The sequence below is a fragment of the Ambystoma mexicanum genome, chromosome 5q (genome assembly GCF_040938575.1).
Source record: "Ambystoma mexicanum isolate Mex_15411 chromosome 5q, UKY_AmexF1_1, whole genome shotgun sequence".
Classification (NCBI taxonomy): domain Eukaryota; kingdom Metazoa; phylum Chordata; class Amphibia; order Caudata; family Ambystomatidae; genus Ambystoma; species Ambystoma mexicanum.
In genome coordinates, this window is record NC_090933.1 from 107,967,714 (window position 1) to 107,995,679 (window position 27,966).

The following is a 27,966-nucleotide window of genomic DNA, read 5'->3' on the forward strand; positions in this document are numbered from 1 at the left end:
CCCATTTACTCTATGGAAAGCACGTTTGATTACACGGTTCCAATGGGTTAATCTGGAAGTTGAAGTTGTGGGATGATCAGCAATGACTAAACACTATTCATGAACAAAACACCAGACTAAAATCGTTCTAAAGGGCCAAAGGAGACAATGACCAAAAAACTTCAATGCAAATTTTAAAAGTCATCCGCTCTTAGTATCTTGGAAGGTCGCTTAAATGCAAAAACGAACGAAAAATCAAGGGTGTTCCTCTTTAGTTGCCTTCAGACACTTTGAAGGCAGGGATACATGCCATAGACCATTAACCCCTCTTCACACAGGTATATAATTGCCCTAGCTTCTTCCCCAGTCACGGCCAACCCGCTGCCCCATGACATGTAGGCCTGCACTCCATTATCCACGATTCCCATCATCCACAACCCCATAAACAAGTATCGGCCCCTTAGCCTAGTGATCCACCACCCCTTGGGCAGGGCTAAACTCCATTCCTATTCCTTACCTCCTCTACGCAAGCATTTATCAGCTCATTCCACAGAACCCACCTCAGCTGCGCACCTAATACCCACAAACAGCCCCTCTAAAACTAGTATCCACACTTTGTAATAGTCTTCTTCCAAAAGCAGGCATCCCCTTTAACCACCAGTTCCAACTCCCTCCCCATTTCACTGCCACCACTGTCTCAAGAATGTAGTCTCACAAAATCTCATTACCGCAATTCAAATGTGTTGGCGTGTCTCAAAACCATACCAATACAACAAAGGATCGTGTCCCATCACCCATACAAACCGTTTAGGCATTGTGAGGCAGCCATGGTATCAGGAATTGATCCAGGCACAGATGTTGCAGGTTTTAAACCCCTTAAAATACTTTGGGTTGGGATGAATACTTTTCTGGCCCTATCACTATGTCAGGGTTTTCCTGCATAAATTAACTAAAGATCGAGTCAAAGAGTCCAAAACAAGAGTGTATGGGCCTCATTACGAGTCACCCGGTATGGAAATAATGGTGGCGGTAAACCCGCCGCCACCGTTATTTCCATAGCGGGTGATTCGGAGTCCTGCAGGCGGAGGTGTCATTCCCGCCAGGTCTGACCTGGCAGGTTTAACACCACCCACCTGCAGGCGGACGTGGAAACACCGGCACCAGCACCAGCACGAGATGGTGCTGGTCTTTCCATGGTCCCCATTCCCATTGAGTCCTATATTCGGTAAATCCCCATCCCCATTCCCATTGAGTCCTATAGGACTCAATGGGAATGGGGATGGGGATGGGGATTTACCGAATTCCGCCTCCAGAATTCCTGGGTCACCGGGTTTGTAATGCCCCGGTAATTCCGGGAATCACGGAGGCGGAATGGTAATTCGAGTCCGGCGGTAACCGAGCCGGAAAAACAAGCAGGATACCGCCGGACTCGTAATGAGGCCCAATCTGTGTCACAAAAAAGCCCTAGGCTTGCTCTCAAAACTAAGAAAAAGACTAATAGTGATGCGATCAATCAAAATGAAATGTGATCAACATAAAAGTCTGGAGCAACAATGGACTTCTGCTGCGGAGTTCAAATATGAAGGATTCTTCTTTAGAGGATTTTCACCATAAGGTGGCCCACTCTCTGGGTTCGATACAGTTCAGTTTAATATTATAGTTCACCAAGAGGTTTGAGGTTCCCTTTCCAAAACTGCAAGTTCAGTTCACTTGAAAATATGTTCTTTACAGGTTTTCCTCACATTGCTTGGATCTCTACATGGTCTAGGCGCAGTTTCGGACCCACAGTCCGAATCTTGTATCGCTATCATTTTAAACGTCCTCCCTGCCTAAAGGGGTTGCACAGCCTAAAAATTGACCCATTCCCCAGATTATTCTAAAAAAAAAACTGCAGTAATTGGAATACCTTCCCATTTGCTTACAGTAAATGTCAGGGTTAGAAAGTCAATGTCTGAGATTTATATAGTGTAACTACTCCTCTTCTCCAAGTCGAACTACCTTATTTGAAATCTATCAGTGACATATTTAGGTACAATTGTTTCTGTGTAGTAAACCACTTCCCCCCCCCCCCCCAATGTAAACAATTTCCCGGTTTCATTCTTGGAAAGACGTCATTTCCAATGAAAGGGACCAGGTTACCTTTGCTATTACACGTGCCAATTGCTCATTTATTAGGTCTCAGTAGGAGATGGTCACGTTGACAGAATACAACACTATTCCACCTGACAAACTGTTGCAGAAGAGAGGAATAGAAAACTTTACAGAAGGATCACATTTGCAGCTTACTTGATGTCTAGCCATTTTTAGGTTTAACCACCTTTGTATCAATCCACTAGTTGGGCCCACTGACATGCCCTGAAGTACCTTTTGGTATGGATAGAGGCACTCAACGCGCTTGCCCCAACCCACAGCACATTAATACTCAGCACGCTTCTCTGGGTGGATGCTTCTAATTCCAAATGAGTCTGAAAATTCCCCTCTGCAGCTGGCTGTAATATATCTACCCTAGACACGTGTACATTGCTTGAAAGGTATTTAGGATCTGGGACAAAGATGCTTCAATTAAGTGAGTTCTCAGAAACCAAGAAATCTGTAACTCCTTCCACCTAGTCTTTAGCCCTTAAACAGTATACCAAGATTATGCTTGAATAGCCAGATCAAGCCTAAAGTATTCTAGCTTTTCCTCCTGTTTGAATTTGCATTGCTTTGTAAATTACCGAATTCAACTTTGATGCACTCAAATGACAATTTCAAATGGTGTTTCTTAGGGGCTAGAGGTCTTGAAAAATGCTGGCACAGGGCCACATGCATTAGACTTGCGTAGCCTTGGGTTTTTTTCTTGCTTTGGCCTGGGATCTTCTGCACGCCCCTTACCCCCTAGATCAGGGAGAGACCACTCCCCACAGTCCAACTACAAGTAGAGGGCTGCTAGGCAACCTGCAATAGAGAGATGTTAGTCTCACAGGGGATGTTCGAAGTTCTTACCTTGCCCCATTCACTGCAACATAGACACCAAGGTTTCTTAAAGGGATACAAAGGGGACCCCTTTTCATTTGAAACATAACTCGGATACATAAACATTAATGATTCTAACCTACCTAACACTCCTACTACTTTTCTTCCCCAGGCATGATTTTCCTCTAAGGGTTCTGTCCACTCAGCACACCCTCCCTGGGAGAATTCAAGAACCAACTCCAAGGGTTGGACTGACGGGACGTACACTTACAATCTACCAGGTGCCAACCACTGTAGGGGAGGGCCCAGGTGTGTAGTACCATCTCCTGGGCAGCCTATGGCTAGCCACCACTTAGCTGGCCTACTGCATGCCAAGGTATCCCTATGCTTACCTCCCCTCTATACAAATAACATACATAAATAACTGTATATAAACATATACATCTAAAGGACGAAATATCTATCAAACCCTAAACAAATACCTAGACGTATACATAAACACCTAATTTTACACATTGACCTTTTAACATTTAACCTTTTATACATGTGTGGCGTGTGTGTGACTGCTACAGTCAGCCACACCATTCCAAGAACCTGTCTTGTGTCATCATTGGTGGGTAGGCCGGGTATATTCCAGGTTGTTGAATAGTGCTGGACCTCCTCCAGCACTGTTCTCTTCATTGAGGTATCCTGTCCAACACAGGGGACACCACATTACCACAGGTGGCCTGCACTCCTGAGGAGTCCTCCGGAATCCCCATGTGTAACCTTCCAGTGCTCTGGTGCACCCACCAAGCGCTTCACCCAGGCCGCATCGAGGCGGCAGACCGGCACTGGTTATCTTCAACCCCCGCACATCTGCCACGGGGTAGGGCCAACATCAACTGTGCTCCTCTTCACTCTTCCCTGGGCTGCTTCTGGCATATGCAGCCCGGGAGGGTTTCTCTTCAGGGTGGGCCGAAAGGAGGCATTGTTGCGCCATGTGGTTGCGGATCATCTAGCACATGCGGCTCAGGGCTGGGCAGCCCTGTTCTTCGCTGCAGCCCGCCATGCAAAAGGGTATGGGGACTTTGCTTCTGTCTGGGCCCAATGGCCACTGGACTGGCCAACGGCTCCACAGGCCCTGTGGCTGTATCGGGCAAGAAGTCCGGGTTGACCCTAATGCTGGCTGCTGCTGACATATGCAGCCTGAGTAAGGAAGGAACAAGTTACTTACCTGTAACTGTTGTTCTCCAGCATGGGTCTGGTATGGATTCACATGCTCATGAATATTCCCCCTCGTCAGGCTGGGAATCCTTGGTAAGAAAAATAAACTAGTATTGCTTTAAAAGTTTGAATACTGCCTTTTGTCTTGCATCCAATCACTGTAGACCAGGTCATCCTGCACCCATCCAATGATGATCGTCTCCTTGAGTCCCGGCACCGGCAGCCCTCTTCAGAATGGAAGCACGTGATGTGCCAGTATGAACCCAGAAGAGTCACAGCAGGGACAGAGGGAGGGTTCGCATATTAATCCATGCCAGACCCATGCTGGAGAACAACAGTTACAGGCAAGTAACTGGTTCCTTTTCCAGCATAGGGTCTGACATGGATTCACATGCTCATGAATACGATTATGCAGCAGTAACACGTACACAACCTCGGGAGGGGGCAAGGCTCAACAGAAGTACAATACTTACCCTTGGAACAGACTCACCTCAAACAAACAGATTGCGCAACACTGCTTGGCCGACCCTAGAGTCCTCCCTGTAATCCCTGTCGACACAGCAGATTTACGTGAAGGTGTTGTTGACCTCCACGTAGTAGCCCTGCAAATGTCCAGCAGGGGAACACCAGAGTGAAACACCGTTGTAGCAGCTCTGGTGGAGTGGGCTCTCGGCCGGCCAGATGATGACAGTGTATAATGCAGCCAGAGAGCCATCCGGATAGGGAAGCCTTGGACAGGGCCTCCCCCTCGGACCAAAGTTCACAAAGAACTGAGACGTCTTCCGGAAACCCTTTGAGCGAACCACAATGAACTTGACCAGTCTGTGGGACCATAAGGATGGTCTTGTAGGCGAACATGTATCGTGAAATAGCTACCAAATGCACCTTGTTAGAGGTGTGGGCCAAATCAGACTTGGTCAGCGAGAGCATGTACAGCAAGAGCTGAGGAGCAGTGACATGCAGCGGCATGATTACCTGAGTCTGGCACAACACTGTGAAGCATTTCCGTTTGTGACTGTAGCACGATAGAGTAGAGGGTGCCCTGGCCTTGGCAAGAACAGCTTTACATTCCACCGCAAGGTTTTAATGGCCAAACTCTAAGGCCGCAGCAGCAAGGCTGGATCATGATGCAGGATGGTCCCACCTTCCCTGGAGAGCAGGTTGGGAAAAGGAGGCAGCCTGATGGCCGGCGCCACCGATATGCAGAGCAGGTCTGAGTACCATATCTGGTGGGGTCCCGCTGGGGCAAAGAGTATCATTTTGCAATGGCACTGCTTCATTGTGTTGATGACACATAACAGAAGAGGAATCGGAGGAAAGGTGTACAGGAATTGACCCTCCCATCTGAGTGAGAAGGCATTCCCCCAAGCTCCCTGGCTGAGTAAAACTACTGGCGAACAACTTGGATTTGGAGTTTGCTGCAGTGGCAAACAGATCGATTTGTGGATACCCCCATTGGTGCAACAGGAGCACTACTTGGTCCTGCTGCATCTCCCATTCGTGATTGGACCGAAGTTCCCTGCTGAGGGCATCCGCAATGGTGTTCCTTACGCCTGCCAGGTGAAAGGATACGAGGAACATGTGTTGAAGGATCGCCCAGTGCCATAGGGTCTGCGTTTCCAAAGACAGAGCAGGGGATTGGGTCCCGCCCTGCTTCCCGATGTAGAACATTGTGGTGGTGTTGTCTGTGAAAATCCTGACCACTAGACCCTTCAGCAGAGGCAATATTGACTTGAGGGCCCAGAAGATGGCCCAAAGTTCCAGCACATTGATGTGCAGATTCTTTTCCTCCAGCGGCCAAAGGCCTCTGGCGTGGGACTGTCTGGTGTGGCCCCCCCACTTCGGTCTACCGAGGCATCTGTAGTGACCATTGCAGAGGGGTCCGGAATGGGGAACCCTGAATAAGGTGCGAGCGTACTCCCCACCGTTGGATGGATTGCCTGAACTCCAGGTTGAGCGTCAACTTGTCTGTCCAATTGCCCATGACCTGGTGCCACCTGCAACCCAGAAACTCCTGGAACTGCCTCATCTGCAGCTTGCAGAATGGGATCAGGTATATGCAGGAAGGAACTCACGCACAGTAGCGATTTGATCGCCAGGATGGTTGCTGATCTGATGGTGGATAGACGATTAACCTTCCCCAGGATGGGCAGCACCCGCTCCTCCAAGGGGAAAAGCTAGAGACGCCACTGTGTTCAGGAGTGCCCCCAAAAACAGAACGTCCTGCAATGACGTTATGTAGGATTTTGGATTATGGATAGAGTATCCGAGCTCCGTTAGCAGGCGTATGGTCTCCTCTGTGTGTTGCGTTGCTAGGCTCAGGGAACCTGACCAGACGAGCCAGTCATCCAGGTACGGGTAGACGTGTATGCCCTTGAGATGTAGATGTGCTGCTACAGAGGCCAAGCACTTCATGAATACCCTTGGCGCTGACTTCAGGCCAAAGGGTAGTGCCTTGAACTGATGGTGACGCCACAGAACTATGAAGCGTAGGAATTTCTGATGTTGGGTGAATGGGGACATGGAAGTAGGCATCTTCCAGATCAAAAGTTGCCATGAAATCCCCTTCCTCCAGTTGGCCGAGCACTTGCTGCATCCTGCCCATCCTAAACTTTTGGGATTTTAGGTATTTGTTGAGGCGTCATAGGATTGGGTGCTACCCATACCTTCTGACTTCTTTCGGACCAGAAAGTATCAGAACTACGCTCCGGAGTTGCAGTGGGACAGGTTCTATTGTGCCCTTTGCTAGCATGGCCTTCACCTCACGTAGCAGCTGTTCCTTCCTCATTAGAGGTGGAATACGAGGGCACTTGCGTTCAAACTCCAGCGTGTGTCCTGGCTGCAGAATGTCCAGCACCCCTTTGTCTGTGGTGATGTTCTCCCAGGCATCGACCAAATTTGACAGAAGGCCTCGCACTGGTGTGCGGAAGTGGGGGTCCGGCCCTGTGTAAAGTCAGGCCTGTTTGGTTGTTTGCTCCTTCCCCTGCGGGCACCAACGGTGCTGCAAGCCTCCCCCAAAATCCGGGGACCGACCTCTGTATGATTCCTGCGCCATGGAACAGGAAGATTGACGGTAGGAAGTGGAGGTGTATCCCTTGACAGATCTTCCAAACGTATTCCGGGAGGACCAAAAGGAAGAAGAGCGGCGCTACTGTGAAGTCCCTAGGGACCTCGCCATCTCTGTGTCCGCCTTGATGGCCTGTAGCATCTCATCCACCGCCTTTCCGAAGAGATTATCCAAGTCGAAAGGCATATCCACCACTTAGGCTGGTCTAAAATTGGTGGCCTTCACCCAGCCTTGGCGCCAGAGCGCTACGCCATCCCCATTTGCCAGAAGCCCGAATCTGCCACATACATCGCCACTGTGATGGCATGATCGGAGGCCACCTCCCCCTCTTGAAACAGAGTGAGCTCTTCCGTCCTCTTGTTGTCTGGCAGGAACTTCAGGAGCATGCCCAGCTTAAATCATAACTCCCCATCATACCGGGCAGGGATGGCTAGAGCCATCGGAGAAGTGCTGGTGCGCTTCAAAAGGCTTGTGTGCCTTAGCAACCCCATGCCTATGGGGCTGTAGCCACCTGCGTCCAAGCATTCCTGTCGTGTTTCATCATCGTAGATTAAATGGGCAAAGGACCACTGGAGCTCTCTCTCGGACCTACCACCGTGGGAAAAAATCCACCGGTGGCAATGAATCTCCTGGTCTAGCCACTTCCCTCAGGGCTAAAGATACGACCTGGGCCTTCATCGATCGGGTAGCAGCAGTCGAAGCAGTACTAGTGGTTGAACGGTCGTTGGCCTTGGAGGCAGCGAAACCCTCGCCGTAGGTGTGGGCAGCGGCTTTCCTTTGTCGACGAGGTGGCCGTCGACAAGGCTGTCATCGAAGTGGCCGTGGATGGGGTGGATGTCGACAGGATAATTGACGAAGAAGAGTCTACTTCAGTCGATGATGGAGCAACCATCGACGGAGAGACGGTCGATGTAGTCGTGGCTGGAGGCGCCCTAAATTACGGCCTTATAGTCGTTGAGGAAGCCGTGGATGTTGGTGTCGCTGAGGGCTTTGAAGAGGGTTCCTTTCAGGAGTGCTTCTTTGGGGTCTCCCGTGATGACACACCATGCTTCGAGGATTTTACGCCGGCGACTGGCAAGCTCACCGTAGATGGGCAAGGCAACGGGCAGCGCGCATTCCCTGTACTAGGACCCGCATCTGCAGCATCTCTATCCGGACCAACCACCAGCGCTTGACTTTACAGGTGCCCTCCTGGGGTACCTTTATCAGCCGATCTCAACCTCTTACCAGGGGGAGAACGTTCTGGAGTGCGGCATGATCTGAGCTTGATTTGATTGAGATCCTGACCTCTGAATGGACTATCATAAAACAAGGCACAAGGAAAGAGGGCACTGTTATAAAATGTAAATAAACACCTCTATTCACAAACAATACAATAGCCTAGGTAGGTTGGATAAATACCTACAGGGTTCAGCCTACATTTCAGGAGGGTCAACTATACTAAAAGTGTCAATATGGGTTTACTCAAATGGTGTTGTAGGAACCTTACAAAGATGGGGCTCTCCTCTAGGATTCCGTTAATTCCGAGATAGTCTCCCGCGGAACAAACTATCACTAAACACTGTTGTCAAGATGGTGGGACAAAGTCAGAACTCTGGCCTTGTCTAAAGGGGAAGGCCAGGCTCACTAGAAACCAATTCAGTGCCAGCCCTGTTCGTGCGGGGGGAAGGCAGCTGCTGGGGGAGGGGCAATCTTTACCCCTTCCCCTTGTGCCAGTTTATATGTTGGAAATACAACTTTGTCTCACTCCATGCCTTTACCCCAAGAAGCTCGCCAGTCTTTTTCGCTTTGCAGACAAGGGGAACCGTAACGAGAAATCAACAGAGCAGCACCCTGTGAAAATCAGTACAAAGCAGCATCTACCAGCAGCATCAGCCTGCGACCAGACAATCATGCAAAAGCCCCTCCTACCAAATGACATTACCAAAGAGAAGCAGTAGAGCAGCAACCGCTACAAGGTGGCGGTCAGCAAAGCGTGTAGAGCTGCCAAGGAACAGGGGGGATCCTCCGCGGCCACAGACATCCACGCTAGGCTACCAGAGAGTCTTTGGCAGGAGACGAACCTGTGGGGCTGCAAGACCAAAGCCCTCAACACAAATATTCACCCTCCTGGGCCACCTTTGAAATTCGGCAGATTCTCTACACAGAGTAAGTGGGGGCCCAGCCCCTGATTTGTAAGGTTTGCTGGGTTTTGCATGCTCTGGCAGGTTAAGACAGGGACAAATTGGCCAGGGACAGAGGTCCAATCCTGGGAAGGGGAGGAGAATAAAAGAGCCCAACAGAAGGCAGGAAGTGTGGGTTGTTCAGGTGAGGTAATAGGAGGAGAAAAAGATAGAGAAAGAGCTCAGCAGATGGAAGTAGGAAGTGGAGATTTGTGGAGTAGGCGAGTTACTGGTGTAGTGGGTGCAAGGATACTGCAGTGTGCATGATAGTGGGGCAAGCGTGTAGGTAAAGCAGTGTAAAGAGAGTAAAAGGACGGTGTTTGAGTAGTGGTGGGAGGAGGGGAGACGTCGTGGGAGTGGAGGAGAATAGTGTGGAGGAGAGGGGAGAAGTAACGTGGAATGGGAGGACAAGTAACATTAAAGGGACGAGGCAAAACCTACTAGGAGTGAAACATCAGCAGCAAGAAGAGGGGTGTAGTAGTGAGTGTAGATAGGAAGAGATTAGCGTGGGCGCGGGTGTCCCATCTTAAATACAACAAAGAGTGTAAGGCACAATCCCCAAAACACCCTGCGTACACTAAAAAGTGGAGTCAGCTAGTAAGTCCCTAACCATAAGGAAGAACTTTATGGAATAGGTTATAAAAGTTCATAATGAAACACCATTAAGATACTTAAAGTGACACCTAGGACACAAGACCATTTTTACCACAAAAGACTAATAAATAAACACCCATCATACAAATAAGGCCCTGAGGAAGCCGTCTAGGGGCAAAACATCTGTATATCCACAATAGCTTGTTAAAAACACTAGACGATTTACTGCATACTCCATTGTATTTTCATATGTTGTGAAATTGATATCACTAAGATGTATGAACATACATAATAGTTGCTCATCTTTAATATTTTTTTCAAGCAATTTCACTACAGATTTCCGTTTACTGAATAGTGGATTACATGAGAAGATATGCTTAAAATAATGGCACATGCATTACATGTTTTTGATTTTGGGCATTAAGGGTATTAGTACCATTGGTGACCAATTGCTGCCTACAACTTTTTGATTGCATTAGCTAGCACAGTACAACTGTGATTTCCACACCCTAATTTCAGACAGTGATCTTCAAAGAAGCACCCCACTTACAGGCCTTCCATCTGGTGTAGGACATATCACTGTCTCCCCTCTTCACAACAGCACTATCCATTGTGGGAAGACCTCTAGCATACCTTCACAACAGCAACTGCTGCACAGCTGACAGTAGGTACATTTTCTTTTGCCATTTAGTCTCCCTGTGTATCCAAGGAGTGGGTGAAAGCACATCAGCTTCCTTCTAGTCTTCGCACCCATGGCTTTTTTCAGCCTTTTTCATACTGCTGGGCCGTTTGCTCATTTTGTAAGCCAGCCAACAATTGGTCCACGAGGGACTAGTTTCAAATTTTCTGACTGATTTCACCTCATGACATTTCATTTGAAACGTGGTCTTATTATCACTCTTTGGCATTGGTCAGATCTTATTTGTTCTTAATTGATGTACAAGCCTTTAAATATGAGATAAGCAATCAGTGCCATTTTGAATCCGCAAATGCAAGCTTACGGAACTAAGCAGCATTCAGTGTTTTTGTTGCAAGCGTGGTTTGCTATTTCACCCAATTGCGTGGTCGAAGCCTCGCTCTGAAGGTGCAGTGTTTTCCTACTATGCTTGTGGATGAAATCCTGTCAATGGTTAGCCTTTCCTTTGATATTAAAGTCTACTTAGGGGATGCAGTTAGGCTTAGCTTCATGACAACCATTCCCTGCACTCTGGACTTTTAATGTTACTCCAGCATTAGTCTCTAGGAAGCATTTACAATTGACACGTCTACTGGTAGAGTTTAGCCATTTTGGGGAAAGCTAAAAAGTGTAATCTTGAGCCATCTTTTTTACACTGATAAATCATAATGTACTAAAGGGATACCGTACCTCTGACGGGAGAGCGAGCCCAGGGAATCCTGCTCCTTCCACTCTCTGGGAGCACATCTTTGAGCAGCCAGACCAACCCAGTCCCCTATGGCTTGGCCCCCTCACAAAAAGTCATGTTACACTATGAAAAGGTACGAAAAGGACTAGAAAAGACAGCATTCTCATGATCTCAAATGGAATACGAAATAAATGTTTAAACATGGTTAACCCTAATAAACGGAGTCACCTGATGACATCAACCTCCGAACGTCTTCGTTTTTGCTCTCGCTCTGGGACAACGTGCCACGTAAAGACCAACCTCCAGTCAAATCCACCAATTTGTGGCTCTCCTGCATTCCCAAGATACTCAAAGGTATTCCATTCAATGACATCGATCACAGGGCACACCACTGCAGACTCTTCTTCTTGGATTCTAGAATTTAAAAAAACAAAATCTAAGTATAGCATATAGGAAAAAAACAGGAGACAGATTTTCTGATTAGATTCATAAACAGCTGATTCATTACATAACACATCACACGTGGTCATGCTTGAATCTACCTTCTTTCAGTGTTCATCAACTAAGTTCATAAAGTGTGTCCGACAGAAATCTGTATTAACCTCCTGAAATATTTGCAAAAACCTAATCATTGCAAACATCATTTACATTGCGCTAGTATTTTCAATGTTTAGTCATCTACACTAGTGTTTTTATAATTTTGTCTCCCTCCACCCCAAATATGATGAACTTTCCTTCTAAGAAACTAAAAAGTACTGAACTGCAGAAACCCACATAAATAACTGGTTACACATTTCCTATATATTCTCTGCCCGCTGACTTGATATTTTTGCAATGGCTTCATGCATCTATGAATGCCTGTGATGTGGTTCGAGTTTACTCAACAAAGCTAAATAATAAAGGATTACCAGTGACAAGTTCTGCACCATAGGATGAAGGAGGTTTCCATCTTCACAGTGAATGATTACTGAAGCTTGGTTATGTTATCTCCTCCTCCAACCCCTTCACCGCCCCCACAGCCCATCCCTGTGACTTTCATGTTTTTATATTATTTTGATAGGACAATTGGGACCTAAGGGTAAGAGCACTGCTTAAGCCTCGAAAGGATAAAATGAGTGGTGTAACCTACACTTTGCCAGGGAATCTAGGTCAATGGGATAGTGGAGGAATTGGAAAGGCGGCACACCTTTAATGAAGAATATTACGCTAAGGACTTTAATTCCCCCAAGCCCCCAGTTTGCATCTCCTACACTGGAGGAGTTAGTGACTCAGCAGGGATTTGGCCACTTATCACACACACCAATCGTTTTAACAAAAATGACAAAGGGAGGGGGGAGGGACAGGAAGGCCATCATTTACACACACACACAAAACAAGAAAAGGTGCAGGGTGGTTTCAATACACTTGCATGTGGAACCTTTGAAGAGTCACCAATGAGAGTCAGACAAAAGGTTGTCATTTTGTTGCCAAGAACTTTTATTAAATGAACATGGATTGGGAAAATGCCTCTCTGACCCTATGCTAAGTATGCTAAAGAGGAGTTTCCCTACCTAAAAAGTAAAACTAAGAATCTGTCTCAGGGTGTCAATAACTGAAAATAGTCCGTGTTTTCAAAACGTCCTATCCTGACCCTCACACTATAAATAAATAAACAAACTATAAACAAAATAATAAAGGGTGCAATGAAATGGCTTGAAACTGATATTGGCAAATAAAGTGCTGACAACTGAAAATAAGAATAGCTCCAACAAAAATGTTCACCAAGGTGAAAAGGCCGTGGGTCCAGAAGGTGTTCCCTTTGCCCTGTATTCTTAGGTAGGATGGCAACTGACTATTGTACTAACAGCTTATTTGTGTCTCTAAATTATTCATAAGGTTCCTGTTTGGGAACACATTTTGCAAGTCTTTCTTTCTATCAGCAAAATTTTGTGTGCTGTTCTTGGTTTGGTATATGTTTGCGGTAATGTTCGCTCAAACCTTGCACCACACTTGCATCTCATGCATCTGTAGCTCACTGGGGTTTGAATCTGTACTTTGCCTTTTCCTTTCAAATTATTTTTTATCATTTTTGAAGGTTCATGAACAAATATAGGAAAATCATTTGTATGTACATATTGTAGAATAGATACAAACTTAACTCAGCTATCATAGTCGTAACATAAAAGGAGTACACAAAAAGGGTGGGTGGAAAAGAAAATAGAGAAAAAGGAAAACAGAAATACTAAAACCATCCACCGCACACAGATGTTAATGAGGTGTCAAACCAAACAAACCTGAAGGCACAATTGTAAACAGTTAAGCATAAAGGTCATTAAACACACCCCAGATGCTCTCATACCTATGATGTTGATCTTTACCATGAAAAGTTACTTTCTCCCTTTTAGAGAAGTGACAAACTCAGAAGCCAATCATCAACACAAGGGGCATTATTCCTTTTCCAGAATTTCAGGATGGATCTTTTGGCAACCAATAATGCCCTGTATGCCCCCAAAAGGCTTTCCACTGGCTGACCCATTATCAGGGGAAAATAGGTAAAATATGCCAACAAACGGGTCTCTTGGACGGGATATACCCAAGACCAAATCAATTCTTTTGAGAATGACATCCCAAAACAATTGAATTTTTCTACATAACCATAACATATCGAGGGTGGTGCCGGAATCACTTCTGCAATTCCATCAAACATCTTCACAGTATAATTTACATGACCACATCTTCCGCAGGGACCAGTACAAGCAATGGTTAATCTACTGCTGCGTATATTGTAACTCCAAATCAATCTTATATTTAACTGGTCCTGCACAAATGCGATTCCACTCAATGTCCGACAACAAACAGCCCAAGTCTCCGTTCCAATTATTTCTACCACAATGTGACGCCAGTGTAAATTCTTGAGGCGTAATACGTTTATATAATGTGGAAGCCGATAGAGGCATGGTTTTAGATAAGTGAAGGATCACAAATGAGGCATGCACTGTATCATTTAATGGTGATAGAATATTAGTAAAGAGATCCTTCTGTACATTATAGCGACAAATCTCCCCTGTCTTTAGCTTATATTTAAAACGTAAGAATTCAAAATCAAGCATGTTCTGACCATCATAAACCTGCCCAATCCCCGAAATGCCCGCTTTTTGCCAAGAAATCCATGTCAAAGCACAATTATCCTGTTGCACAGCCGCATTTTTCCACAAGCTAGAATCTGCACAAAGTAAATATTTTTCACCTCGTTTCTTCCATTTACATTACATTTCTTCCATTCTTTTACCACATGTTTTATAAATGGGGGAGTCAATTTGGCTGGCAGCCTTTTTTCTGCAAATAGGACAACATCAATTGGCATAGGCGAGACTGCTTCTCTCTCAATATTAATCCAACCTGCACAGTCTACCTGGTCAGGTATAATCTAGCGATGCAGAGTGCGTAATGCAAACTTAGAATGATATCTCCTTATATCAGTGTATCGAAAGCCCCTAAATGCACCGGTCTTTGAAGGACATCTTTCGGAATTCGTGCACAACCATTCTCCCCCCCATAATAATCTATTCAGTGATTTTTCTTAATATTCAAAAGTAGTTTTTTTGGGAGTGGTAGCGGAAGTATATTAAAAATATATAACAATCTAGGAAGTAGGGTCATTTTTACCACACTAACCTTGCCCCAAAGAGTACATTTTATTTCCTCCCATTTACTGCAGAGTCTGTCTATCTCAATAAGTTTCAGTTGAATGTTATTGACCATGAGAGATTCAACTTCTTTGTCAAAATGGACACCCACATTTTTTAAACCTGAGCCAGCCCATTCCGCCTGATATATATTAAATAGCCCTCCATGGCACGAAAGAGAGATTGTAAAAACTAAGGTCTTTGAAACATTCACCTTATAGTTAGAGACATTTCCAAATGCCGGCATTAATAGTAGGAGCTCCAGGTAAGAGAACTCAGGATTGGAGATCAACACCAAAAGATCATCTGCATACAAGAGAACCTTTGAAATATAGTCCCCCGATGGGATGCCCATAATGTCTGGATTATTCCTCAACATAACTGCTAGAGGCTCAATAAACAAGACAAATAACTAACGGGACAGAGGGCAACCGCGACGAGTCCCTTTAGGGATTTGGAAAAAGTCTGAAATATATCCATTAACAGTTATGGCTGCTCTTGCGCCGTCATAAAGAGCTCCAGAGAGTTTGAGGCAGCATGGTCCACAGTTAACTTTATGCATGACTTGGTGGAGGAAGACCCAACACTATCAAAAGCCTTCTCGGCATCTATACTGATCGCTGCATAAGTGTCAATAGAGTGTCTCTTAAGGGAGATAACAGCAAGCAATTCACGCACATTAACATAACTATTCCTATCATATATAAACCCAGTCTGATTTTCATGAACTATTTTAGGAATTTAACCACACTTCTGGCAAATACTTTCGTTAAATGTTTTACATCAACATTTAAAAGTGAGATAGGTCGACAGGTCAATAGTTCTCACACAGCGATACATTTTTACCAGGTTTAGGAATTACCGTGATTAACGATGTGTGCATACATTCAGAAACCGCCTCAGTATGTATAATCTCCATATATAGTTGTACAAGAAAATGAGCCAAGACTTGACAAAAGGTCTTGTAAAATTCTATTGGGAAACTATCAGGCCCAGGGCACTTGCCACTTGCTGAATTTCCAATAGAATGTTCAACTTCCTGGACTGTAATCTCTGCATCGAGATTCAATCTATCTTGTTCTCCTAAACTCTGCATATCTATCAAGTAAAGATAGTTATTAACCTCCTCTTCAGACAAAAGTCCATCATCTCTAGATAGAGAAGCGTCAAACGTTCTGAATTCTTCACAGATCTCTTCATTTTTCTCAAAATATCGCTTTATCAACAACAAAGAGCACTTGCCTATTACTCTCCTTATGTTTTAAACGATTCACCAACAATGCTTCCGACTTCTCACCCCATTCCCAGAATGCTTGTCTTGAATAAAATAGATATGTCTCTGCCTTCAGGCAAAGTTCGGAATCTAAAGCATCTTTAGCATGGGACAAGGACAACATATTTTAAACACTAGGAATATCAGTGTAATGTCTCGAATCCGTCTTGTATGCATCTTCCAATTTAACCATAGCTTTTTCACTTTCTCGCTTCTTATATGAAGCCAAACTAATAATTCTACCTCGGATTGTGGCGTTTAACGCATCCCAAACTACTGACAATCTGTCAACCGAATTCAGATTATCTGTCAGGAACATAGAGATTTCTCTTTCAATTTGGCTGACAAATTCTGGATCGCTAAGTAACTTTTTATTCATTCACCATTGTTTCTTAGATTTCAAACCACCCGCAGATCCATTGCCTTTTATGTATTCAAACTTCTTATTTCAGTTTGAGTCTGTACTTTGCCTTTTCTGCATTCAAAAACTCCTTATTCCTTATTAGAGTTTTAGCAATATTATCACATGCAGAGTGTTTTTGGAACAGTCACTGGAACGCTGCGGGGTATCCACTCGCTCCAGCATCTCCGGTCAAACTTCTGTGGTGACCCTCTTGTGCTCGCTTTCCACTCGAGTGTACCGACGTCCTTCTGGCTTCCTTTGTGGCTCTGCAGTCACACACCTGCTACCCTTCAGGTCCCGGTATGGAGAACGCTGCCTGTTTCAGCTGCCGAGTGCACAGGAACTCTCTTGTGCTTCCCAACGTCCCCTTGGCACTTCCTGCTCACGCACTGCATTTCTCCTTTGAACTTGTCTGTCTCCTCTGCTCCGCCACACTGTTGCATGTTTCTCGTGCTGACAAGCCTCTGCATACGAGCTGACGTCTCCTCCTGCACCTTCACACTTAGTAGTGTGGTTGCCATCCTTAATTCTCCCACACACAAGTAATTTGGAAAAACAACTAAACTTACATGTTGTGCTTCGAGCTCTCGATACTTTGTACAGATTCCTTCATCCTCCTCGTCTCAGTACGCGGGTGATTCTGGGAGTTGGAGTCCATAGGTGTCATTGGACACATGGGGCCTCATTATGAGTCCGGCGGTAACCAGCAGGTTACCGCCAGACCCATATTACCATTCTGCCTCCGTGATTCCCGGAATCACCGGGGCATTACGACCCCGGTGACCCGGGAATTCCGGAAGCAGAATTGTGCAAGTCCCCATTCCCATGGAGCCCCATAGGACACCATGGGATGGGGACAATGGAAACACCGGTTCCGTCTATGACAGAGCCAGTGTTTCCATGTCCGCCTGCAGGCGGGTGGTGTTAAACCCGCCAGTTCAGACCTGGCGGGAGTGACACCTCCCACCTGCAGGACTCTTAATCAGCCGGCCCGGAAAGAACGGTGGCAACGGATTTACCACCACCATTCTTTACGGACCAGCAGGGTCGTAATGAGGCCCATGGTGTCTAAACAGTTCTTTGTAGTAATTTCACATAAAGGCACCTCAGAAGCAAAAAGTGGTGTGTTGGAGCTTTGTGTGTTGAGGTCATAGGTGGGGGTTTGGCCAAAGGGATATTGAGAAGAGGTTGCTTTACTCTCTATACAAGGGGGAACCAATACCTGAAAATATGCTATTAAGGCCTTGGACATTAAAGGGTCTTCCGCATGGAAAAAAGCTTTGGGTATTAGAGGGTCTTGCTAGTGGGAAAAGGGTAGATACAGCGTCTCATCCAACAGAGTCATGACATCTCCCCGATAGTTGTCTGCTCCCATGTGATCTTCCCTCATATAGCCGCAGGATAAGGTGGTGGCTGCCGTCCCCTCGCCACATGGGAGGAGGTCACCACCGGAGAATCTGTGATGACTCAATTGGATTCTTCACAAACCATACAAATATCTTCATGCAGTGTCAAAAGGGGCAAGGTGCCCTAACGTAGGTCACACCAGAGTGGAAACCTCTAGTAAAAGCTGCAGGGGCAGATTCACTCCTGTAAGGTATCTCTCTTTAAGATGCATTGGTGGGAATATGCACGAGTGATCTGACTGCTCTAGAGTATAGAATTAGTCCCTAGTATGTAGACATAAAAACAAATGAAATCCTAGCACTGAGACACCAAATAAAGAACATCCTCCACTTGACAGATTAGCAGCCATTGCCAAAGACTTTCCAGTGAGTATTTTGATGCAGTTAGAAAGAAGATTTAGCAGTCTGTATTGAAGGGCGACAAGAGCCGGCACCCAAGTTCAGTGATGTAGGGTCATTGCATGAAAAACGTCTCTTAAAATCTATGTCGGTCTCTCGCCAACAGAAAGCTTTATAGTGCAATCACTCACAAGATCCATTAAGAGATATGTGATGGTAGGCCAACTAACAAGATGAACACTTCAGTCTTGCTGAATTTCAAACTGTCAAAGGAAAGTATAAATGAACTGTCTCTGTTAACTGATCGAAAGGACATCATCTCCGTAGGATATGTGAGAAACCTGAGGGTATTCTCCTGAGTAGTCCCGGGAATCCTTATTCAGGTGGTCAGAGATGAACTGGCCCTCACTTATCCCAACCTCAGGGGTAGACAAGTGAGGGAGGATTACCTGGGTAGACAAACCCAGGGTTGTGCTCCGAAAAATACCCCAGGTGAGTGCAGTACTATACAGAGGAAGGAGGAGAGGACGACGAGATCCCAGAGATCTTTTTAGGCTGTACGACAACTGCCTCCCTTCTGCTCAGAACGAACGAACCACACACACACCCCCCCCCCCCCTTCAACCCCACCCACACCCCTCTTTTTTTTCCTCTCTCCCCTCTCTCCCCTCTCTCCCCTCTCCCCCCTCTCCCTCCCCTCCCTCTCCTCCCTCTCCTCCCTCTCCTCCCTCTCCTCCCTCTCCTCCCTCTCTCCCCCTCCCCCCCCCCCCCCAGCATCACCCAAAAATCATCTCTACCAGAATCCCTGTTTTCCTGCGTCTTACCCAAACACTCCTGGACCTTTTTTCAACATCCCTCTGGTTATTATTTTCCGAACTTCCAGGCAGCATTAACAAAGCACTTATTTTCCCATAAATCCTCCTATTCAATTCTCAAACCCTACCAAACGTACCCTTCTGAAATCGACTACTTCCCTAGGACGAAGAATACAATATCCACTTTTTATAACACCTTCTCCCCATCATATCACACAGACACTCTACCCTCCTCCCATTTCCGAAACGAATACTTACACACATCACGAAAGACGGAGAAACACCAAAGTCTTTTCCCCGTCATGTCCCAACGGGTCAGGCAAAGTGAGGCAACTGACTAGAATTACACACACCTGACAGCCTATTTCCTTCCCCAAAGGGATAAAAGGTGGAGCATGAGAGAACAACACGAGCAAGGCAGACCGCACATCGAGAGAGCTAACTCAGCACAGCAGTTCAAGAGGAGGAGAATGACAGTGCCAACCGAGAAGATGACAAGAAGAGAAGCGACCTTGCCCTTTCCGAGCCTGGCCCGTGAAACCTCCACAGAAGGAATTATAAGACTGCAAACAATAACCAGCGTGTTTTGCAGCAGATAACAGTACACATGGCCCTCCTCCGCTGATAACCAAGACGAGGAGAGACTCTTGCCATCAGGATACCGGCCTTGACTCCAGACACAAGAAATAGTCAATTGGTTCATCACAGCCGGTGAGTCGAGGGGAGAGCCAATTAGAAATCGAGCTGTGTTTGAGCAAAAGTAGCAAAACGGCTAATTGAAGAAAGTACAGAGAACTGTTTGTTTGATACGAGAGGGGAAAACCAGCTACAGAGGAGTCAGACCCCACGTGGGTGTTCACTTGAGAAACTCAGGGCGATTACCTTATGGTTGAAACTACCATTACCAGAAGGTCTTGGGAACGCCACCAGAAGAGGGTCAAAATGGTCATACAGGGTTCTAGTAGAATCCTCTGTACCGTTTAAAGTCTTTGACCAATGAATGAAGGTAAAGCTAATGGAAGTGAATCCTGCATCGTAAGAACTGTTTAAGGAACTGAATTGAAAAAGTTAGCAAGAGTGAACCCGAAGGAGGGATTCCAATGAGCAGGGGGCAAAATATGACGTTCCAATGTGTAGTGTGTTGACAAGAGTGAATCCGGCAGAGGGTTGTCCACAGGGAACTGTTTAAAAAGATTAAGATTTGTGAATGGCACAGAGAGGATTGTATTGAAAGCCATAGTGAACCCGACGGAGGGAGGATGACATTCGAGAGGTGTCTGAGCCCAGAAGAGGGAGTACCAGGGGTGAAGAAGCATCACTCTAAAGACAAGTAGAAAATAACTTTTATTTTGTTGTTTTGAATATATCAGGTCATCAGAAGCATCAGATTGAAACACTGAAATTCCTGATATCACTAGAAACTTTCTGGGGATCTGAGCCCAGAAGAGGGGGATCCAGAGGTGAAAAGGCCTCACCCAAAGTGCGAGCAGAAAGGAACATTTGTTTATTAAAGAGACAACCACGAAGGCCCTGATAGTTGCCTGCAGAACCGTTAGCTTGTGCTGGGAAAGTTCAAGTGAGTGCTGTGCCCGGAGCCCCGCCTTGTCCCATGCTCAAAAGGTGGGGAAGGGAGACCCTGACTACCTCATGCCGACTTATTACTTGTGAACACTTCTTTCCTGTGAAACCTATCCCACACTCTGTATTTAGTGTAAGGATTGGCAATAGGATTTTCTTACGTCTAGGCCCTTTTATTTGACAAGACGCCACTAGGAATGCCTTATTATTAGATGGTCACAGCTTGCTCCCGTCTTAGATTTAGATTAGGCGTTTTTCCAACCTGCATATACAGTTTAATAAACACCATTGAACTGTGATGACTTTTGTCCGTCTTTACTGTTGCCACCATGAGTTCCTTACAGATAGCAGAACGCAAAGGGTGAGAGAGAGAGTGACTTCACCTACTTGGGCCTAACCTAAATAATCAAGGTCCTGGAAGACCCACCTCATTTGTACTGCATCCAGCTAGAACATGACAAGAAAAGTAGTTGTGTGGTTTGCCCGCTAATTTAGGGCATGCATGGTGGAATATCACCCCAAAAGACTGACACACTGGAACTCTATGGAGCAACGATCTGGACTGCATTGCCTCAAGTTGGGCTGCTGAGTCTTTCAGGAGGAACATGTGCAGAACATTCATTTATTTTCTAACAGTTTTTCCATCAGCAGCAGGAGAGGCGGATCGCTGCTTTGTACTGTTGGTTCAACATGCAAAGAAGGGGCCAATTGCCTATGCAGCCAAATGTTCGAGATCAGAGACTGTAGCTTATAGATAGAGCAAGGCAATAATTAATACGCCAAGAAGAAACAAAAAACAGAAAATGATTTGTTGTGAAAGAAGCAAAAGGCCCGTCTTTGCCACTGGCTATATGTCAAAAATATATCCCCAATGAAAGGCTACTACAACGAAACTTCGGGAAAAGATGTATGCTGATCTGCAATAAATGATTCCAACCTAAAGCTGTATCCCCCAGATCACTTCACCTAGTTCATTTAAAAAAAAAACAAGATCCCCCTCAACCCCCCAAAAATGAAACCTCTCTCAACTCCCTCTTTACTAGAGGAAACATGTGGGACACATTTGGGAGAGTCAATTATGGAAATGGGACAAGGAAGACTGTGGGAAAATCCTACCCAGAGCCCTGAAGCAAGGAAGAACACGGCTCAATATAGGTTACGCAGACTGAAAACCCCAAGAGGAACAACAACTCTCATAAGGTCTTTCCTGTGCAGAGAGGAACCCCAGAATGGACCAGGGCAGTGAATTTTCAGATTTGGAGGCACAGAGACTATGGGGAGGACCTGAGCACCCCAGAGAAGCGCTTCCACCACACCCTCGCCCAAAAGAGGACAATCAGGGGTACTAACATCCCTTTCACATCCAGAGTGGCATAAAGAAGTGCAGCCATGCCCCATTCCATGCAGCAACCGTACACACAGGTAGAACTCCACTTCTTCCAGACACTCCAGGGAAACCGGGGTAGAGGAATGCTCAAAACAAGAAGCGCATTGGAGAGAGTGCCTACAGCCATTTACTTAATTGAGCGACAACAAACCATACCTACATGCAAGGCAAACAGGTTTTCAGCCTCCTAATCATTCAAATGATCTTCACTGTACACACAGTGACATACGGACTACAAAGGGAAAACAAATCAAACCCCAGAGGGGAAATTTACTCCAGCAACTGGCAGGCAGAGAAAGCATCAGCTGCAGCCCATCCACCAGAGAAAATAGAGAAAAATGATCCAAGATGACGGCTAGTATATATTAAGACTTTCCTGAAGGAGTCGGGAATATAAGGGACTCCGGTGACTGAGAAGGCCCTGACAAGTAATTTCACCAGTCCAGCCAAGCAGAGGGAAGCTATTCAGTGCTTTATGCCCCGTCTCCGGACAATAGTCAAAGGGAGTTTTGGAGTGCTGATCTGGCGACTTGCAGTATTTGTGTGTTGGGGAAGGAAGCGAGAACTGCAGAGAGGAGGAGCTTTCCACCACAGGAATAAAGAGGAGAAAGCCTTTAAGAGGTATGCAAGAAAACAAGGATTTATGAGAGGAGGATCTGGCTACCATAGGTGTGAGGAAGAGGCAAAGTGCAGGCCCTGTGGAGTAGAGGTGCTGGCCGTCTAAGCCCTGGAAAGGGACAAGCTGGTAAAGGCATTGCAGAGGAGAAGAGTGTGGCTGATACAGGAGCCAAGAGGAGGATAAAGTACATGAGAATGTGGCAAACCAGAAGTAGGACTCAGACTCTGGGACATCATATTCATGGATTTGTATTATCTTGTTTTACAATTAATGTGACGTCTTGGCCAGCTTCAAAGAAAATAAACTAAAATAATGCTAAATTCCCAATGCTAAAACTCAAATGTTTGGGGAGACCACCACGGGGGGCAGGCAAGATGAATGGCAAGCTCATACTCTATACCCCCAAAAAAAGGATGCAGGGTGACAAACCAGGGGAGAACAGACCATTAAGTGGCTCTGTGAGAGCCCACCACCCCGGGGAAATGCTGTGCCAGTAGAGAGACTTGGAGAAAGAAGCAGCAGCGGGTTCAGGTCCCTGTTACAGTGAAGGGGAGTGGAGCTAAAGGGACACGAAAGGGCACGCAGTGAGGTGGATAGGAGATCCCTGGTGACACCGTGGAGGAAGGCCTCAGGTGAGGAAGTTCATCACAGCCTCCGGTGTGCAAGGGAAACAACATGGATCAGAAGCGATTGACGGAAGAGGATACAGAAGGTGACCCAGATGCTTGTGTGCACGTGTGAAGGAGAAGCAGCAACAAAGGGCCTGCCCTGGAAAGGTACTGGCAGACAGGGTGAGGGAACAGCACAACGGAAATCAAGAACGAAGGTAGCCTTGGGAGCAGTAGAAGGTGGGTCCTGGGAGAGTAGAGTGAGGGGTTTGCAGAGCCTGGCAAATGTGTGAGGCAAGACAGGAAACTCAGTCTAAAGGAACAAAATCAGAAGCATCCCATGGCCCCAAGAAACAAGCGGCATATCGTAAATCCACTGAAACTTTACAGAAACATTTCTCCACGCAATCCTTACAGGGACAAAAGAAGGGTATCACATCATTGCACTCTTCGTCGCCTGCGGCCGGCTTGTGCACAGACGGGTGACATTTTCCATGAAAAAACTCAGGAATCTACAAAACTATGTGGGAAGGGACAGCAACCCTCGGGTTCACACCCACAAATCCTATATATGGGCTCTGGTTATTTATAGGCTTATGTTCAAGCTAATGTTAGGTTTGGTTATGGAAATTGATCCAAATGTTTGAAATTCGGGGACTATGACAAATGACGTTCTCAATCTTTGCAGACCCATGGATGGAACTATGCAGGGTAAATTCGACATAGCCCTGCAACAGGTTATTCTGTATGAATATGAAATGGCCAAGCTCACATTAGTAACTCTTAACATTCAGGAGCTAGGACACCCTATAAAGCGCTGGCGAATGCTGGACTGTTGAGGGACCTACAGGGAGATGTATTCCTACAGGAAACCCACCTAAACACAGAATCAGAAAAATTAAAAACCGGGTTGGATGGGAACAGCAGCCCACTCACCATCCCAGAAAAAGCAGGGGGTCTCCATTTTGATCCACAACAGGTCCCATTTCACATAGAAAACATCTGCAGTGACGGGGAGGGAAGATATCTTCTTGTGCAGGGTCAAGTTCACCAACACTACCACACTGCTGAATATATATGCCCCCTTGACAACACACCCTGTCATTCTTCACAAGCACGTTATCAGCATGCGCGCAATACATGGGTAATCCAATCATAGTGGGTGGAGATTTTTGTGTAATCCTTGACCCTGATATGGATCGCCAGAGCACTGCTTCGGCAACCCCACCAACCTGAAGAAGCGAGGAACCCTTTTATCACTGGTGAAAGACCTACGCCTAAAAGATTTATGGCGACATATTCACCGAAATCACCAAGACTATTTTCTACTCCCACCATCACAACAGCTCTTCCCGTTTGAACTACTGGATAACCCCAGCCAACACACTACACAAAGCCACAGACTGTGCAATTCTACATACCACTCTCTCAGACCACGCTCCAGTACTCCTGCGGGTGACACTCCCAGACACAATACACAGACCCCTGAACTTAAAATACCCAGTTATTATAGCACATCTGCAAGAGGATATAGACGGCTTCAGGGAATCAAACCTTATCCCGGAGTACTCCCACCTACAAATGTTGGGACACCTTCAAGGCTTTTCTAAGAGGTCAATGTATTTGACACAGGTCGTAAAAACTTAAATCCTGGGGAGAGACTGAAGCCCAATTGACGGAAGAAGTCAGAAAAACAGAAAGAAAACAAACTGACTCGAGAGAGAGACAATTACAACCCAAACTCAAGAAACTAAGAACCGAGATCAAGCTAATCACTGCTGCTAGGGAACAGAAATCCTTCACATGCTGGTCACAGACATACTACCTAGAAAGCTATAGGCCGCTATGCATGATGGCACTGGCATTAAAACAAAGACAGGCTGCACAAATGATCGTTCCCATTAGAGGTGCCATGGGCAACTTGGCGGTAGGGGATGACCAAATTAACACTCGCGGAATACTATTGCGAACTATACAGTGCATACGACTCATGCTTAACCCATAACATGGAGGCATTCCTCAATTCTCTGACCATACCTCAGATACCCATAGACCAGCTAGACTACTTAGAGGCCCCCATCACAGCCTCAGAAATTACATGCAATATCCCCTCGCTCTCCCTGGGGAAAGCATCTGGACTGGATGTGATCCCCATCGATCTCTATAAAACTATAAACGAAGGGATAGTGTCCCCCAGCTAGGGGCGGTATTCTAAGAGGCGGAGGATCAGAGACAATTACCACGATCAATGTTAGCAGCTAACATAATAGTCTTCTATAAGGGCGGCATGGACCCAAAGGCTTGCAGCTCATATAGGCTGATTTCACTGATAAACTCGGATGCCAAAATATTAGCGAAATGCCTGACACAGCAGATAGAAGTGATCCTTCAACATCTAATCCATAAAGACCAAACCGGTTTTATACGCAATACGCACTCAAGCAATAACATACGCAGACTACTACACAATAGCTGGGGACAGAGACCCAGATGATGTAAAGCGTACGATAAAGTACAATGGGAATTTATGTTCCGGGTCCTACCCAGATATGGCTTCCCCCCCGTGCCTCATACGAATGATCAAACTATTATACATCAGCCCCATAGCATCAGTGGTCACCAATGGTATTGCCTCCCCTTGTTTAGTCTACAATCAGGAACGTGCCAGGGATGCCCATTGTCACCCCTTTTATATGCGCTGTCTATTAACCAATTGCTATTAAACTATGCACAGATCCCGGATGGATGGGCTCGCAGGACATCACATCTCCCTATACGCAGACGATCTACTTCTATATATAAATAAAGTCCCCACATCCCTACCATACATATGGACCCTATTACACGAATTCGGCCCAATGGTGGGTATTAAAATAAACTTGAGCAAATCCGAGGTCCTTCCTGTAAGGCAAGATATTCCATGGGACCCTGGCACATTAGCTCCATTTACGCTTCAAATACACCATATCAAATGTTTAGGGATCAATATCAGCGCTTCACTCTACGAACTCCTGGATCTAAATTACCCACAGGTCCCAAACAAGGTTAGCTCGGATTTAGGAATATGGGATTCACTAGCACTCTCTCTGACAGGAAGGATGAACGGGCTGAAGATGAATTGACTCCCCAAATTAACTTATATCACTATGATGCTGCCAATTAGTCCCTCACCCAAAATGTTTTAGACCTCAACAAGGTTATAGCCAAATCTATATGGAGAGGAAAGAGTGCGTATCCGCCTCAATGTGCTGCAAGCATCTAAATTGAATGGCAGTTTGGCAGAACCATCATTAAAAGCCTACTACCAGGCAGCCCAGGTCTGGATAAAACGGCTAGACGCAAGCGACATCACCAGCTGGTGGGCCATAGAGTAGGCCCGGACGGCCCCGCTATCACCTATAGAGATTATGGCCATTCCACCGACCAAACTTCCGTTGCAACTTAAATTATATCCAATTGTAGGACTGACAATAAAACAAATGGCACCAGCTCCGAGCCACACAGGGGGGTACCAATACAGAAAGCACCATCATGGTTTAGCATTCGGGCGGTACTATCAAATGGGCTAAAGCAGAAAATACATCCCAAACATGAGGGAGAATAAGGTAAGGATAATGCACATCATCGAGGAGGGGACTTTACTGCAATTTGACGCAGCACGTCACATATTGGGATTGGGACAGGTTGACTGGCTTCACTACCACACTATACAGGACACAATCCTCAGACACACATCGGAAGAATCCTGCCAATTCCCTGCTGCCCTTTGTGAAAAAGAAATGAAACAAGATCTCAATGCCTTCCCACATCGTTGCACATTTTACACTATGTCAAAACCCAACAAAGTGAGCTGGAACCACACACTGGCGATGGCGTGGACTGAATATTTAGGTGTACAAATGTACATCTCAGATAACCTTAACTATTGTATTGCCATCCTGACGGTATCCCGGAACTTTAAAAACAGAGAAATCAAATATAAGATATTGCAACAACTATATTACACCCCAGCCAAACTCTTTAAAATGAGGCTAACCCACACCGCAATGTGCTAGAGAGGTTGTAAAAGTGTTAGCACCTGTGTTGTGCCCTATGGTCGCCCCCAGACCACTCTTGAACTGTGTTGTGCCCTATGGTCGCCCCCAGACCACACTTGAACTGCGTTGTGCCTTATGGTCGCCTCCAGACCACATTTGAACGGTGTTGTGCCCTATGGTCGCCCCCAGACTACATTGAACTGTGTTGTGCCCTATGGTCGCCCCCAGACCACATTGAACTGTGTTGTGCCCTATGGTCGCCCCCAGACTACATTGAACTGTGTTGTGCCCTATGGTCGCCCCCAGACCACTCTTGAACTGTGTTGTGCCCTATGGTCGCCCCCAGACCACACTTGAACTGTGTTGTGCCCTATGGTCGCCCCTAGACCGCATCTGACTTGTTGTGTGCCTACCGTATGTCACCAATGCCTCATACTCGCCAATTTCCTGCAAGTCGCCCCTGCCATAGCATGCTTTCCTACCTCTTCGCAATCATGTTCCCCTTTTGT

General features: G+C 46.1%; 1 protein-coding gene across 1 annotated transcript in view; it reads right to left on the minus strand.

Annotated features, from left to right (window-relative positions):
* The window catches only part of GALNT12 (polypeptide N-acetylgalactosaminyltransferase 12), a 548,792-nt gene that overhangs the window by 270,211 nt on the left and 250,615 nt on the right, over positions 1 to 27,966 (minus strand). The window contains exon 4 of the mRNA XM_069620610.1: positions 11,556 to 11,741. Coding sequence (XP_069476711.1) covers positions 11,556 to 11,741 — 186 coding nt within the window. The remainder of the gene's footprint in view (positions 1 to 11,555; positions 11,742 to 27,966) is intronic.